General features: G+C 40.8%; 1 protein-coding gene across 10 annotated transcripts in view; it reads left to right on the top strand.

Annotated features, from left to right (window-relative positions):
• The window catches only part of FOXP1 (forkhead box P1), a 389,251-nt gene that overhangs the window by 219,963 nt on the left and 156,210 nt on the right, over positions 1 to 13,078 (top strand). For all 10 annotated transcript variants that reach the window (XM_075053034.1, XM_075053035.1, XM_075053031.1 and 7 more), the window contains one exon: positions 3,718 to 3,899. In XM_075053034.1, coding sequence (XP_074909135.1) covers positions 3,729 to 3,899 — 171 coding nt within the window. In that variant the 5' untranslated portion in view covers positions 3,718 to 3,728. The remainder of the gene's footprint in view (positions 1 to 3,717; positions 3,900 to 13,078) is intronic.

Raw genomic sequence — 13,078 nt, forward strand, 5'->3', positions numbered from 1 at the left:
TAGACCTGAAGCTTCAGTTCAGTTCGCGCAGACCCCAGTCACGTTGCATAAAGTCAACCTTGCTTTGCTTTTTTCTTTCACAAGTTTGAATGACAGACTTCACGAACAGGCTTCTGAAAGGCCCGCTCCTCTGTGCTGAGGAGAGATAATTATCTCAGCCATCCTCAGTGTACTATCACCTCAGCTCATTTAGGTGTGCTCAAAAAGACAAATAATAATCATTCTTGCAGAAAGCTCTCGCAGGTTGATTTTCATGACATGACACTTAATGATCAAACCAAACTGTGATTATTTATGTCAACTCACATTTGACCACAGTGAAGAAATGAAGTTTTATCTTTTCTCCCTTGAAAATCCTGTTCTCTATTGGAGGTATTTTAGCAAAGTGGATTCGTTTTGTTTTGGTGTCCAGTTGAAGTTATATTGAAGTTGACTGCCTGTGAATGGGTGTTTATAAAGCAAAATTTGCTCAAAGATGTTCGCTTCTGCTTTTAAAATAATTCTTTGAAAGTCCAAACATATCAATTTTCTTTTTACTCTTTTGATGTTCTCTTTGCAAACTCTTGTTTCCGGCTCCATTTCCTTGATAGCTGCTGCCGATTCTGCTGGATACGGTACGTAGGGTGGGCACAGCCAGTGGAGGGGCTGGGGCCAGCCCTGTGGAGCTCAGGTGATAACTGGCTGGGGTACTCTGAAAGGTAAAATAGAGCATGAAATTTGTCCTGGAAGAGGTTCTCAAGAGCTGTGATCTTTTTGTGACCAAATACTATAAATAATCCATCTTTTTCTCAGTCCTATAGGTTGGAAAAATTGTAGCAATTTCTACTGTTGTTTCTTTCCAGGAGCATTTTGCAATCCTGGAGACAATAAATAATTTCTTGACCAGTTTGGCTGTGAATTATTTTCTGTGTCCTGGAGAGATTGCGCTCGGAAGGGCAAGCCAACAGATCGTGATCAGGCAGTGATAGATCTGCTCCTTAGTGGTGCATATTCTTCTTGCTGCTGTCAGAGACATCTCGGAGCTTTGGTTGGTTCTTTCTTGGACCCTCCTGAGTAGTTTATCCAGGTTCTCTCTTCCAGTCAATTTGTTGCATCAGAAGTGTTGGAGAATGAAATGTACTTCTTTACTGTTCCGGCACATTGGTTTTAGCATCTCTTTCCACCGTGGTGTCTGCTGGAGGCACCTTCCACCAGTTCTTTAGTATGTCCTTCCTCCGTTTGGTGTGGTCTATGTGGCGGTGATGTGCCACCCACCATTTGCCATTGTGCATCGCAGCAGTCAAAGACATGAGTCTCTGGATATAACCTGCTAACCAAGTCTTGCATGGTGGTCATCCTTGTCCAGATCTTCTGCCGAGGTAGATTAATGTGGTGCTCCATTTTCTCCAGTTGAGGCTTGACCCCAAATTTGGATGGAAGCAGAAAACAATTACATCAGTTTGTTCTTTTTGATTTATCTCTGGTTAAAAGAGGTGTGTCCTTTTTAGTAGTGTAGCATATAAAAATTGCATGATATACCTTTGAGTAACTTGGGAGCTGTCTGGAGAATCTCACTCCTCTCTCTTCTTCCAAAGCAACCCACGCCATGCAGTTGCTGCCCAGTGTGTAATCCAGCCTTGCTTGTTAGATGTAAACACTTATTTAGACCTTATCACGCTTGTGGGCTTTCCTTATAGTGGTGAAAATGAAAGACACACCATGCTCAGTCTGTGTCAGAGCGGGATCATGTTAAAACCCAAAAGCATTTACTAGTGGCATTGGGAAAGCTGTAGGTTTGTTTAGATCTCTGGAGCTTTTACAAGGGAGTTGACAGAAGCTTTATCATGAGCCCCCAAGCCCTTTTGTCCCCTTGCATAATTCTAAGATTTCACAAAACAGATTGAAAGAAGTTTCCGTAGTCCAGCTGAAATTTATTTAAATGTAGTCAGAACATTTGAATCTGTCCTAGCACAGTCCATGTGCTTGGGCGGCCATCAGCGTGAATAGATCCCGTCATGATTGGAGCGGGGTCCGGCTAATGAGTGGTTCACCCGCCTCGGACGTGAATCAGCGAGGAGTGCTAACGCTGGAGTGTGGTGGTGACAAAGCCCTCGTTAGTCAGCTGCTTCTCAGTTATGACATCTTCGTTACCGGCCGTATGGATCATCATTGCGAACATCTGAAGCTACCAACTGAATGAGAGGTCTGGTTTTGGTGTGTTGGACTGGAGTGTAGCTCTACGCACAGAGGCTGAAGCTGAATGTCACCCAGGGCCAGCAGACACCAGGGAGCCCGTGCTGGAAGGAGGAATTTCTCACGCCAGCTGGTACCGCACCTTTGGTGGCCGGGGGCTCTGAATTATACACACGTGATGTTCCCAGGGATAGGGTTTTCCCTTTGTACTTTTCCGCTGAAATGCATTGCTTTCTCTCACCCTTTCCGATTGATACTTTCCCGTATATGTTGGAAGGGAAAGGATTTTTCTTCTTCCTTTTGATTCAGGGTAGTTACTGAATTCAAACGGGTTCTTCCTTAATTACAAAGCATCTTACTTTCAAGGTGAACTGTCCTGCACAGAGGCATTTGGCTCATGTGTGCATGTGGTGAGTTAGCGTGGAGAAGGCCACGTGCTCGGAGTGTGTGGCTTGCCTTACCGTACCCCATCTCCCCCGGAGTAAGGGTGAGAGGAGGAGTGTGAAGGGCAGGAAGGATGGGCCAGGGGAAGCAGAGCAGGTTAATAACATCTAAATCCTGGAACTTGGGGCCTTGCAGGTGGAAATACCTATAAAACAACTCATCAAAATATCTCAAAGGTAGCAGTTGGCAGTTGAAAACTGGCACATGTGCTTTGTTTTGGAGGGGTCTTGTGCAAAAATGCTGACAGTTAGTTCCCAAAGACACGTGAATCCCAGGAGCTCTGGGGTGAGCAAGCGGGCACTCATCCTCATCCTCATCCTCATCGTGGGGCCTGTGACCCCCTGATAAAATTGATGAGCACAGCGTTGTAAAGCACCCAGGGACAGACATCTACCAAGAGTCGAGAGGGCTGGCTGTGCACAGCTGTGGCTGCTAAGATGATGTTTAGCCAAATAATGCAGGAGGCTCTTCACTGTAATTCCGTAGTACATCCAAAGTTGGACCAAATCCATAGCCAAGAAATTTGCCGAAAAGACTAATTCTGCGAGCAGCTGAAGCAGTTTGCCCCAAACGAAAACTGATGGTGTCCAGCACATCCCAGACCTGGCCTAAATTGCTTCAGAGTAATAAAAGGTGCTAATTTGGCAGTATCATGGTGTGAATGGAAGCCAAAATAGTGAATGCTCTGCTTCACCTACCTGTCCCTACGTAGCATATATCAACTTTTTGATATCATCCATCATGCGTTGCAAAGAATGACTTATGCATTTCAAAGGAAAGCATCCAGATGTAACTAGAGAAATTTAATTATGGATTCTGTGTGTTCATTCAAAAATATTTTTTTTTCTCTAAGGGAAAAAAGATGTTGAGCAAATAATACTATATTTAGAACAGAACTAACTTACTAAAATTATAGCTGTACCAACAGATAAATAAACATAAACTAGTAGCAGGAACCATTAATGAAAGATAAATCGTATGAAGGGAAATGACAAATGTTTACAGTTTTGGCAGGATTTAAAACAGGGCATGTCTCCTTATATACAGCAACTGTTTTAACAGCTGCTTTTTTTTTTTTTCCCCTCCCCTAAATTATTTCAGGTTTTTGAGTCATGATGCAAGAATCTGGGACTGAGACAAAAAGTAACGGTTCAGCCATTCAGAATGGAGCGAGCGGTGGCAACCATTTACTAGAGTGCAGCCTGCGGGAAGTGAGATCAAACGGCGAGACACCTTCAGTTGAAATTGGGGCTGCAGATTTAGCACATCTTCAGCAACAGCAGGTACTGTAAGATGTATTACAAGTTTCCTACTTACAGAAAAAGCATGAAGCATTTAACCCCCCCCGCCAAGCCCTTCAGTCAGAGGATGCTTTTAGGACTTGCCTATGACATTCTGTACATTTTTGTCCGTAGGGGATTGCAATTGTTAATGTAAAGGGAATCATTGGACTTTTTTTCCGGGGCTCCTTTTTAATCATTCCCTGGAAATACCCAAAGATCAGGGCTTGCTTCCGTTGCCTGAATGTGTTGAGTCTGGTGGCAGCGATTGCGTGAACCACTGTATACAAATAACTGGTTTCCAAAATATGTCACTGGGTGGAAAATACACTAACGTCAAGTTTTGTTTTTGCAACAAATTTTAATATAACCTAGCAACCTCTATCAACAGAATGTTTTCTATTAGTGAGAAAGGCTGCAGAGGTATCTGCTGTGGCAAGACATCAGAATAAATAAATAAATACATCCCATGTTAGTACTCCTCAATTCAGAAGAATCGGAACCAAATTGTGCATTTTGCCTTTGTATCTTAATTAGTGTATTTTCTGGGAAGTGACCAAGTTCGCCAGTGTAAATTATCTGCATAATAAGTTTTGTCTTTTTCTTTTCCCTGATAAAATTTTGAAACCCTCCGAGGAAATTTTACACCAAAGTGCTGGGCATGTATCATTAACGTGTTTGGGAACAAAGGCTGCAGCAGAGCCATGGTGAATACACTTATGCCTAACCCACACTTTCTCTAATGCAATAAGCATTCTTAAAACCTTTTAAATAAGCGATTGGCAGCTGGTTAAGACTCCCCTAAGCGTACAGTGATCTTTTTAGCAGGTTGTTGTGGAGAAGAAAAAACCTGCACTCAAAAACAAAGCAAACTGAAGGCTTGCGGAGGAGCAGGGGACCCTGTTTGCCAACCTAAGACAGAAAGCTGCCGTAATTAAACAAGTCAGAAAAATGGATGATACTAAATGCATAGACTTTGGTTGTTTCAATCATTTTCATCCTACAGGTTTTTACTTGAAGTGAGAATACCATCAGTGAGAAAATCACAGCCATGCTGAATTCATTACTGCAGTAGTCACACAAAACCACGGATAAAATTTCAATAACTGCAGGCCACAGTTGAGTAAACAGTTGCACTGAAACTTAATTCCTGTTGACTTTTCCCTCATTCTTCGCCAGGGGCACATTCTGATTCGTAGTGCAAAGACAACAGGGGTTACAGCTTTGATTAATATAGGACAGTAGAAGAGGAGTGGAACAGTAAAATATGTTCAACACAAAGGTCTCGTCTTAAAACGGCTTCGTATCAAAATGAGTTAATCGTGCTGTGTTTTCCATAGGAGCGCTATGGAATTTTCCAACGCTGCTTTGTGCAGAGAGAAATGGCGGGGGGGGGGGGGGGGGGGGGGGCACGCAAACACGTGCCCGCCATAGACCAGAATTGCTCAGACCTCTGCTCCTCCGCTCCTACCACCAGTTCTAACGTTCACTGCCGGCGCCTTGTGCCAAGGCTTCTCCATAGCCATCCAGAGGGCTCATGCCGCCTCAGATAACGTCGTAATCTCGCGTGTAACGGGTTGTGTCATTCAACAGCCACCCATTTGGTCAATTAAGGAGTGGTACCAATTCCTTCCTACGCCGGTCCTCCAGCCCTCCCCCAAAACGGTGCCTGGCACAGACACAAGTGCTGCCAACCCCCGTGGGAGCAGGGCATGGGGCTGGGGGGCTGGATTGCCAGGCTCGGGATTGCTTTCACACGGCTCAGATTTTAGCTTGTAGTTTATTTATCCTCTGCCAGTACAATAAATGTGGTCAGGGAGCTTGCTTTTCTCCAAGTTCTTGAAAGACCTTTATGTTCTGTGTTTGAATTCTGCTGTTAATTGGTTTTGATGACTAACTTCTCCGTGGAGTTTATCTTTTAAAAAGCAAGTGTATTGCAAAGTTTAAAACAGTTATTTAAAAAAAAAAAAAAAAGAAACCACCAAAACCTGATAACAACAAAAGGGTAATCAGAGCTAGCATAAAAATATCAATCTTTGTGTTTGGAAAATATTTTTAAACGCTGAAAAGAAGAAAAACCCGTTGTTTTCAGACAGCTAATGCAAGCATTTACAGATACACATACAACATGGAGCATAATGTTTAGATGTTTCTCCGTATACAACATATGCTCTCAGGTCACTTAACAGAATGCGTTCTACAAAACGCTTCTTCAATACAAATGAATGAGTTCTGAATTAAACAGCTATTTCTTAAGAGCATTTCATTCAAATCTTTTCTTTTTGCCACCTGGCACTTGTTTTGTCTGAAAAAAAAAATCAGCGGCGGGTAGTTTGAGCTTTGCTGTTGTGGTTAGTAATGTATTCCCATGATGAGCATGGCTGAGCGGTGAAACCTGGACATACAATGGCTTGTGCAAAGCATCTGTGCTGAATTTTGGTTCATGTTTTTTGTGAAATTTATGAATTTATAAGGACTAATAGCTTTGTTAGTATGAGAGAGGAAAACAGGAATGCTTCAGTTTTTTTAGGAAGTTTTAATGGGTTTACAAACTTGTAAATATTTTACCATGGAAAAATATGGAGCACCACAGATGTTCATATGTTTGAAGGAACAGTGTATGGTGTGAACACTCTTGTAGTAAGTGCAGGGAACGCTCGTAGGACAAATTTTATGCTTCCCATGTCGTCTTAGGGTGATTTTGCCATGCAAGGAGACAGAAAGTGACGTGATGCTAAATTATTTTAGCATTAGCAATCTTGTAAAATGTACTGTTAAGCTGGGAGTAGCAAATGCGGGGATGAGTTCTACTATGTATAATAAAACCAAATAGCTCCAACTGATGTTTATATTTGTAATCGTGAAGTAAGAAAGCCAAAGCAATACAAGTGACTCCTCAGGGACAGTGCATCTGTGGAAGAGTTGGATAAAAATACAGATATGTATAGGAGAAATTGCCCCCAGAACCAGACTGAAAGGGAAGGGGCACCCTTTCCCACAGTATTTTGGCACCTGCTGAGGGTGGGAGAGGTTGCCTTCCCGCTGCTGCTGACTCCACGGGTGCTGGTGGTTGGCATCTCGTGGGAATGACTGTCAGGATGAGGTGGAATGGGCAGGGTTCTGGTGACCTGCCTATAAAACCTGGCTTAAGCATGAGGGTTACCTGGGTCATTCGGCTTCCCGAAGAGATCAAAAGCAGTCATTTGGCATGGGGTCAGGCAGCAGGGCTCAGGAGCTTGCTCCCAAGATGCCCACAGAGGCGGAAGGAAGGGATGGGGCAGAAAACCTGGGAACGGGGCACCAGGCAGAGTCTGACAACATCTGTTGGCTCTGAGGCTTCACAGAAAACATCTGGGAGGTCCAGAATGGGTGTTGGAGTGGCCCACAAGCTGAAAGTCAGGCTGGGCGAGGGAAGCTTGGACAGAAAGTATGTAATGATGGGGTGACTCTTGCCTACCAGGGAGTAATAAATAAAGACTCATGGGGACAAACTGCCTTTTAATGTACATGATCACAGCTTTAGTTGCTTCAGTGGTTTCTGACGTCTACTCAAATAGAGGGTTTGATGCTTCAGTCCTAGCCGGTTCTCTTTTTTTTTTCTTTTTTTTTTTAAGCTTATAAAATAAATATTATATATTGTGTTTTATTTTTATCCTCAGGACTATTCATTAAAGTGTTCTTCACGTTATTAGCAGAGAAACAAGAATATGAATTGAACAAAGAGAATGAACACAAAGTTGAATTCCGATATATAGCAGCAAGACACCAAATGCTGTGTTGCATGGTGGCAGAAATACAAACCTCTCCACATCAATAGCAAGATCCACTTTGATACCGTAACTTCAAGTACTGCCCCACGAGTATAAAACTCAGTGTCTTTTGTCTAATCCAGAATGCTTTTGAACTTTTAGGAGGTATGACTTTAATAGTAATTTGTTGACAGATTAGCTGCGGAGATTGCAAAGAGTTTATTTTGCAGAACTGGCAGGCTCGTATCAGTGTTCTCTTAAGGAAAAAAACACACGTAGCTGTTTTGCAATTGCTTGCATTTATTGACAACCTGCGCTGAGCAGGCAGAATTGGAATGTTTGTATAATGTAAACCTATAGCTTGTCTGATAGAGTGTAGTGTACTTTTAGGTAGTGCATAGATTGCTTGATAAAAAAGGTTACAAGGTGACTGTTTATGACAAACTGGAATAGCAATACAAATGCAACTGGTACATGGAGAAACAAGGAGGAAGTTTATATAAAGAATTGTAGGAAAGTTTCTTTTCTTCACTTTGTCTTTGAGCTGAACTATACTGTAATTATGAAGTGTCACTTCAGGCTTTCTGAAGAGTTTAGATAAATACTGGGTTTGCCATGTGTCCACAGAGTAAGGAAATAAGTTTTTTTTTTTTTCCTTGAAAAAACCTGACAGTGTTATATGTATTTCATTGCCTCCTGCTCTGTACTTTTTACACTTTCATTCTACTGAATGTATACAAATGAAAAATACAATTTTGTTCATGTATAGGAGATAAAAAGGATGTTTGATAGACATAAGAAATTTGGACTAGGTTCTGGTGCCTGTGCCCAAGTCAATGATTTCTTCACAGTCGGTCTCACTGACTGCAGTTGGAGTCTTTGTGGTATCAATGTGAAGATGCCACAGTTGGGCCCTTTGGCAGTAGTTGTTTGGAGAAATGTCGAGATGTGAAGTGTTAGACTGAGGGAAGCAAACTCCAGAGGGAATATGTGGTTTCTTCAGATTTTGTTCATGTCCAAAGACAAGGAAAATGTACAAGAAATGGGGGATTTGGTATATTGTTGAGAAGCTGCTTTAACTGGACAGATGAAAAAGAAGATTTGACTAGAAAGAATTTTGAATATATCACAATGTAAATTAAAGTAGTGCTTTGTTTTTTTAAAAAAAATAGTTTGGTGAGTATCATCTTATTTTGAAAACTTGTGGGGAGAGGTTACAAACTGCATCAGGAGTTTTATGGTTCCATTGATCATGATGTGGACTTACCTCTTTAGAACAAAACTGCTAAACTAGATCCAAGATAAAGTCTTTGTTTCATATTGACATAACTGGGTTAGACCAAATTTGTTTGTTAGACTTTGAGGGAGCGTCCGTGTTGAGTCATTTTGTCCGAAGAGACATAAAGCCTAATTATTAAACTGCTGTTGCTATTGAAAGAGCCATTTGAAAGTATAGATTAAGCTCCATGCAAGCGATTGGATTGTGTCTGATTTTGTGTTGTAGTACACTGATAATTGATGATTGCAACACGGTGAAAAGATGACTGCATTTGTAGAGCTTGTGCTGTTTCATCAGAGAATGTGAAAAAACAACTTTACGCTCCTGGTAACTTTGTGTTTTTATCATTCAGACTTTTCCCCGAAGTTCTCCCATCTCCCAACATTGAACGGAAGGTGACATGATGTCTTTTTAGTCATTCAAATCTAATAACTTTTAATCTGAAGGTTAAGTAGTGAGATATAAACTAAGAGATGATAATATCAATTTTATGTTCACTGAAGGGCACAATATACCTCTTTCTAGTAGAGGGAAAATTGTGCGTAAAATGTCTTTTGCTTTTCAATGGAAAAGCTGTGGCTCTGAGAGCTTAGGAATGAAGCAGCGCTGGAAAAATTAAATAAGTTTTAACATAGGCTGGCTACCTTGCCTGGATTTTAGAATCAATGATTTTTTTCCTTAATAATTCAATTTTTAGATGTCTTGTCAATGAACCATGCTGAGAACATTCACGCAGCATTCTCTATCCTCGCTGTTACTAATGTCTTTGTTATAACTACTTATTGACATCAACAAGCCTTAAATTTTCTCTAACTGTTGAAGGGTAAGGGGAAACTACCACTTTGTTGCACTTACTGAGATTATTGTTTTTTCTTTGCCTTGGTTTTGTTTTATTTTGCTTCTAAGGTCTTTGATAAATAACTGCATAAATCTGAGTCCTCAAAGCACCTTGACATTGGCACCCAGGGCTCTGCAGTTGTGTGTGCAGATACAAGCATGTACATGCAGAAGCTGGGTCATTAGCCATGTAATCACCTGGATTATGTGCACATCCAAATCCAGAAGTCCTCTTTAGGCTATGGATGTCTCTTTCTGTATTTATTTGGGTTTTTTTACAATAGCTGCTTTTACTTCTCCTGGTAAATTAAGATCATGCAGTAATTGTTTAGGTTTACGTGGGCTCTTTGAAGAGACGTAACTTCTGAAATATGTTTGCTGGTTTGTTTTTTAGCCTTGCATCTCATGTGAAAATTCAGCAGCGGTATGTTTGTTCCCAGCTGTTTTCGTAGGTGTGTACTCTCCCCTTATATTTGCCTATGCTTACTCATAAGCAATGAAGTTACACATTCAGGAGTGCTGTTTAGGGAAACTCTGCAAAGGAATGCTTTAAAGCTATTATCCAGCATGTGTATACACTGCGAAAGATGTTCAGTAGGCATCAAATATAAATTAAAAGTCCATTTCAAATGATTGATGTTATTCAAATTATTAGAGGCTATTCCTCTTCCACTGATCTTCATACTTTAAGGGTTATCTAATAAGCAGTGCAACCAAACCTGGGATATAGCAAACTTAAAATGGTAGTGTGCCTATGAAGGTGTAAAGCAGTCTTTAATTCACGTGGAACTGCTCCTCATTGTGGCTTTTAATGTTGCAAGATGCTTAAGCATGTGCCTAAATGTAAATGCGTGACTAGTCTTATTAAGGTCACTGGTACGTCTCATGCCTGTAAAATTAGGAATGTGCTTAAGTACCTTGCTGAATTAAGGCTTAAGTAATTTCACACTAATAAGAAGTTGCATGGATTGCTGATATTTTAGAAATAATTTAACTTTATTTGGAAACGCACTGCACGTAGGGAGATTGTTTGGCAGTGCCTTAGGAACAGCAGCGGAATTGCAGTGGTTTTCACTAGTGTAGCCATTGATTTCAGTGGAGTTTTGTCTGACTTAAATACATTTAAATGAGAGCAGAATCAAATGCCGTGATTTCCTGTGTTATATTCTTTCTCCTGTGGAGCTCCATTGGGTATCACAGCAAGTGAGAAGAATATCAACAGTACTGTTGTAATTTATAACAGTAATGTTGTAAATAAAGATTGGGACATGAAGTAAAAATGCAAAAGTCACAAATACTCTTCATGAGTTTATTTAACTGTATAGCACCCCATTAATTAAAAAAAAATAACAGAAGGTATTTTTTGGAGCCTTAGTGTAAGCAGTGACATTATATAAGGAGAGTTTTGTAGGATGAGCGTTGCTTGTTTTGTTGCTGCATTCTGTATTTTGTTAGCTGTGCTCCCTACATTTTCAAAATGTAAACTGTATTTGCAACCTGTTTTAAATAGTGCAAATATATCTCTTTTTTCCCTATAAAAGCTATATATTGTGTCTGCAGAGTGTCTGTAAAGTCAGTGTCATGTCTCAGACATTTCTGAAGCCTGGGGCAAGTGCCAGCTTTATTACAAGTTGGGCTTTTCAATTTATTTTTAATCATATTTCCTCTTTTTCTTTTAAGGGTTTTTCTTTTTCTTCTTTATTTTTCTTTTTTTTTTCCTTTTTTTTTTTTTCCAGGCTACAGAAAGTAAGGCTGGTAAAGTGAAGGTTGGAGAGAGTTAGACTATTTAATCTGTCTGGCAACGTGTTGCAAAACTCATCAGTGCAGTTCTCCCCTTCGCCCCCAGCCCTCACAGAAGTGCATGTTCCCAGGCAAACCGAGGAGAAGGATGCAAGAAATGGATATAATTCCTTGTGTTCTGTGTGCTCACCTAATCCTGATTCTTATTTAATAAGGATTGAGGACTGGGATTGTTACAGACAGAAACATCACTGGGCGTGCAGGCACACAGAAGGCGGTTGCATGCCTGGAGATGGGTCATTTCTGCTTGATAGAGCACTGTATTTCTGATTTGGGGTGACCTCTTTTGATCAAGCTTCAAGGCTGAACTAATTCTTATATGCATGTTTGGGGCCTTCTTACCTTATTAAATGAAATAAGCAAGTTTTTGAAAGGATTTTGGTTTTTCCTTGCAAGAGACATCATTATTGAGGGGCACAACACAAATGTTTCAAATTTGGAGATGCAGAGCAAGGTCACAGTTTGCCTCCAGAATTTGAAGTAATCAGGATTTTATTTCAGATAAAACCTCTGGGGCTGATACTTAAAAAACACAACTTTTAACTGGCATTACGCAATTTGCTATGGGTCGCTTAGCCAAATATTTGTGTATGGGTCCTTTTTTTTTTTTCTTTTAGAAAAGACTTGCCAAAGTTCAGGTGGGATTTCAGGCTTTAACAAACTCTACCTGGAAATTAAGTGCAGGAAAGGAGGGGGGGAAAAAATCTTGTCTATTTGAATTAGAGTGATCACAAGCTAAAGGAATGTGGTTGCTGTTGACGTGCTCAAATCAAGTTTTCCTTAAATTTTCCTTGTTATTATCGCTGGTACCAAAAAACCTCTGCCAGGAAAGAACTGCAACACAAGTGAAATGTTGTAAGACCACTGACTGTCTGCCATTCATGCTTTTTTCTCCTTTTTCCAGTAATCAGTGAGATACGTGCTAAAACAGGGGGAGGGTCCCTGGCTGTTCAGAAGAGCTGTGTGGGCAGAGGGTAGATCTTCCCTAGTACCTTCTAGCATCCTTAATCAGCAGCAGACCCACAACTTTGGGGGTTTTGGCTGCTTTCCTCACATACAAAGCTAGGGCATTTGTGTTTTTCAACCATCATCATTTCATAGTTTTGTTTCCACATAATTAAGTGATTCACTGAACGAGAAAGGTCAGGCAGGCATGGTGAAGGCGAAATGGAACTTGTTATGAAGTAGTGGGGCCCAGCATCTTGCAGGAAAATTCAGAAATAAAATGGGGTATAATTCTCCTTATGCATGGGAAAGCATTTGTAGCACTCATATCCTCAAAGTCCAGTCTCAGCAGTCTCCAGGAGACTTTTTCTGGCCTCTGCTTAAATGAGAAACTTGATGTAAAGGTGAGCTTGCCTAGGAAAAGCTCTGGTTTTGGGACAGTGGCTATGGTTTACCTTTACTTTGTTGTATTGCATTACATACCCACTCCTATACTATGTCAATCCTCTTCTTCAAAACTTGGAGAAAGACAGAGGAAAGAAAGAAAGAAAGCAGCTGTTCTGGATTTTGTT

Source organism: Buteo buteo, chromosome 21 (assembly GCF_964188355.1).
Source record: "Buteo buteo chromosome 21, bButBut1.hap1.1, whole genome shotgun sequence".
Classification (NCBI taxonomy): Eukaryota; Metazoa; Chordata; class Aves; order Accipitriformes; family Accipitridae; genus Buteo; species Buteo buteo.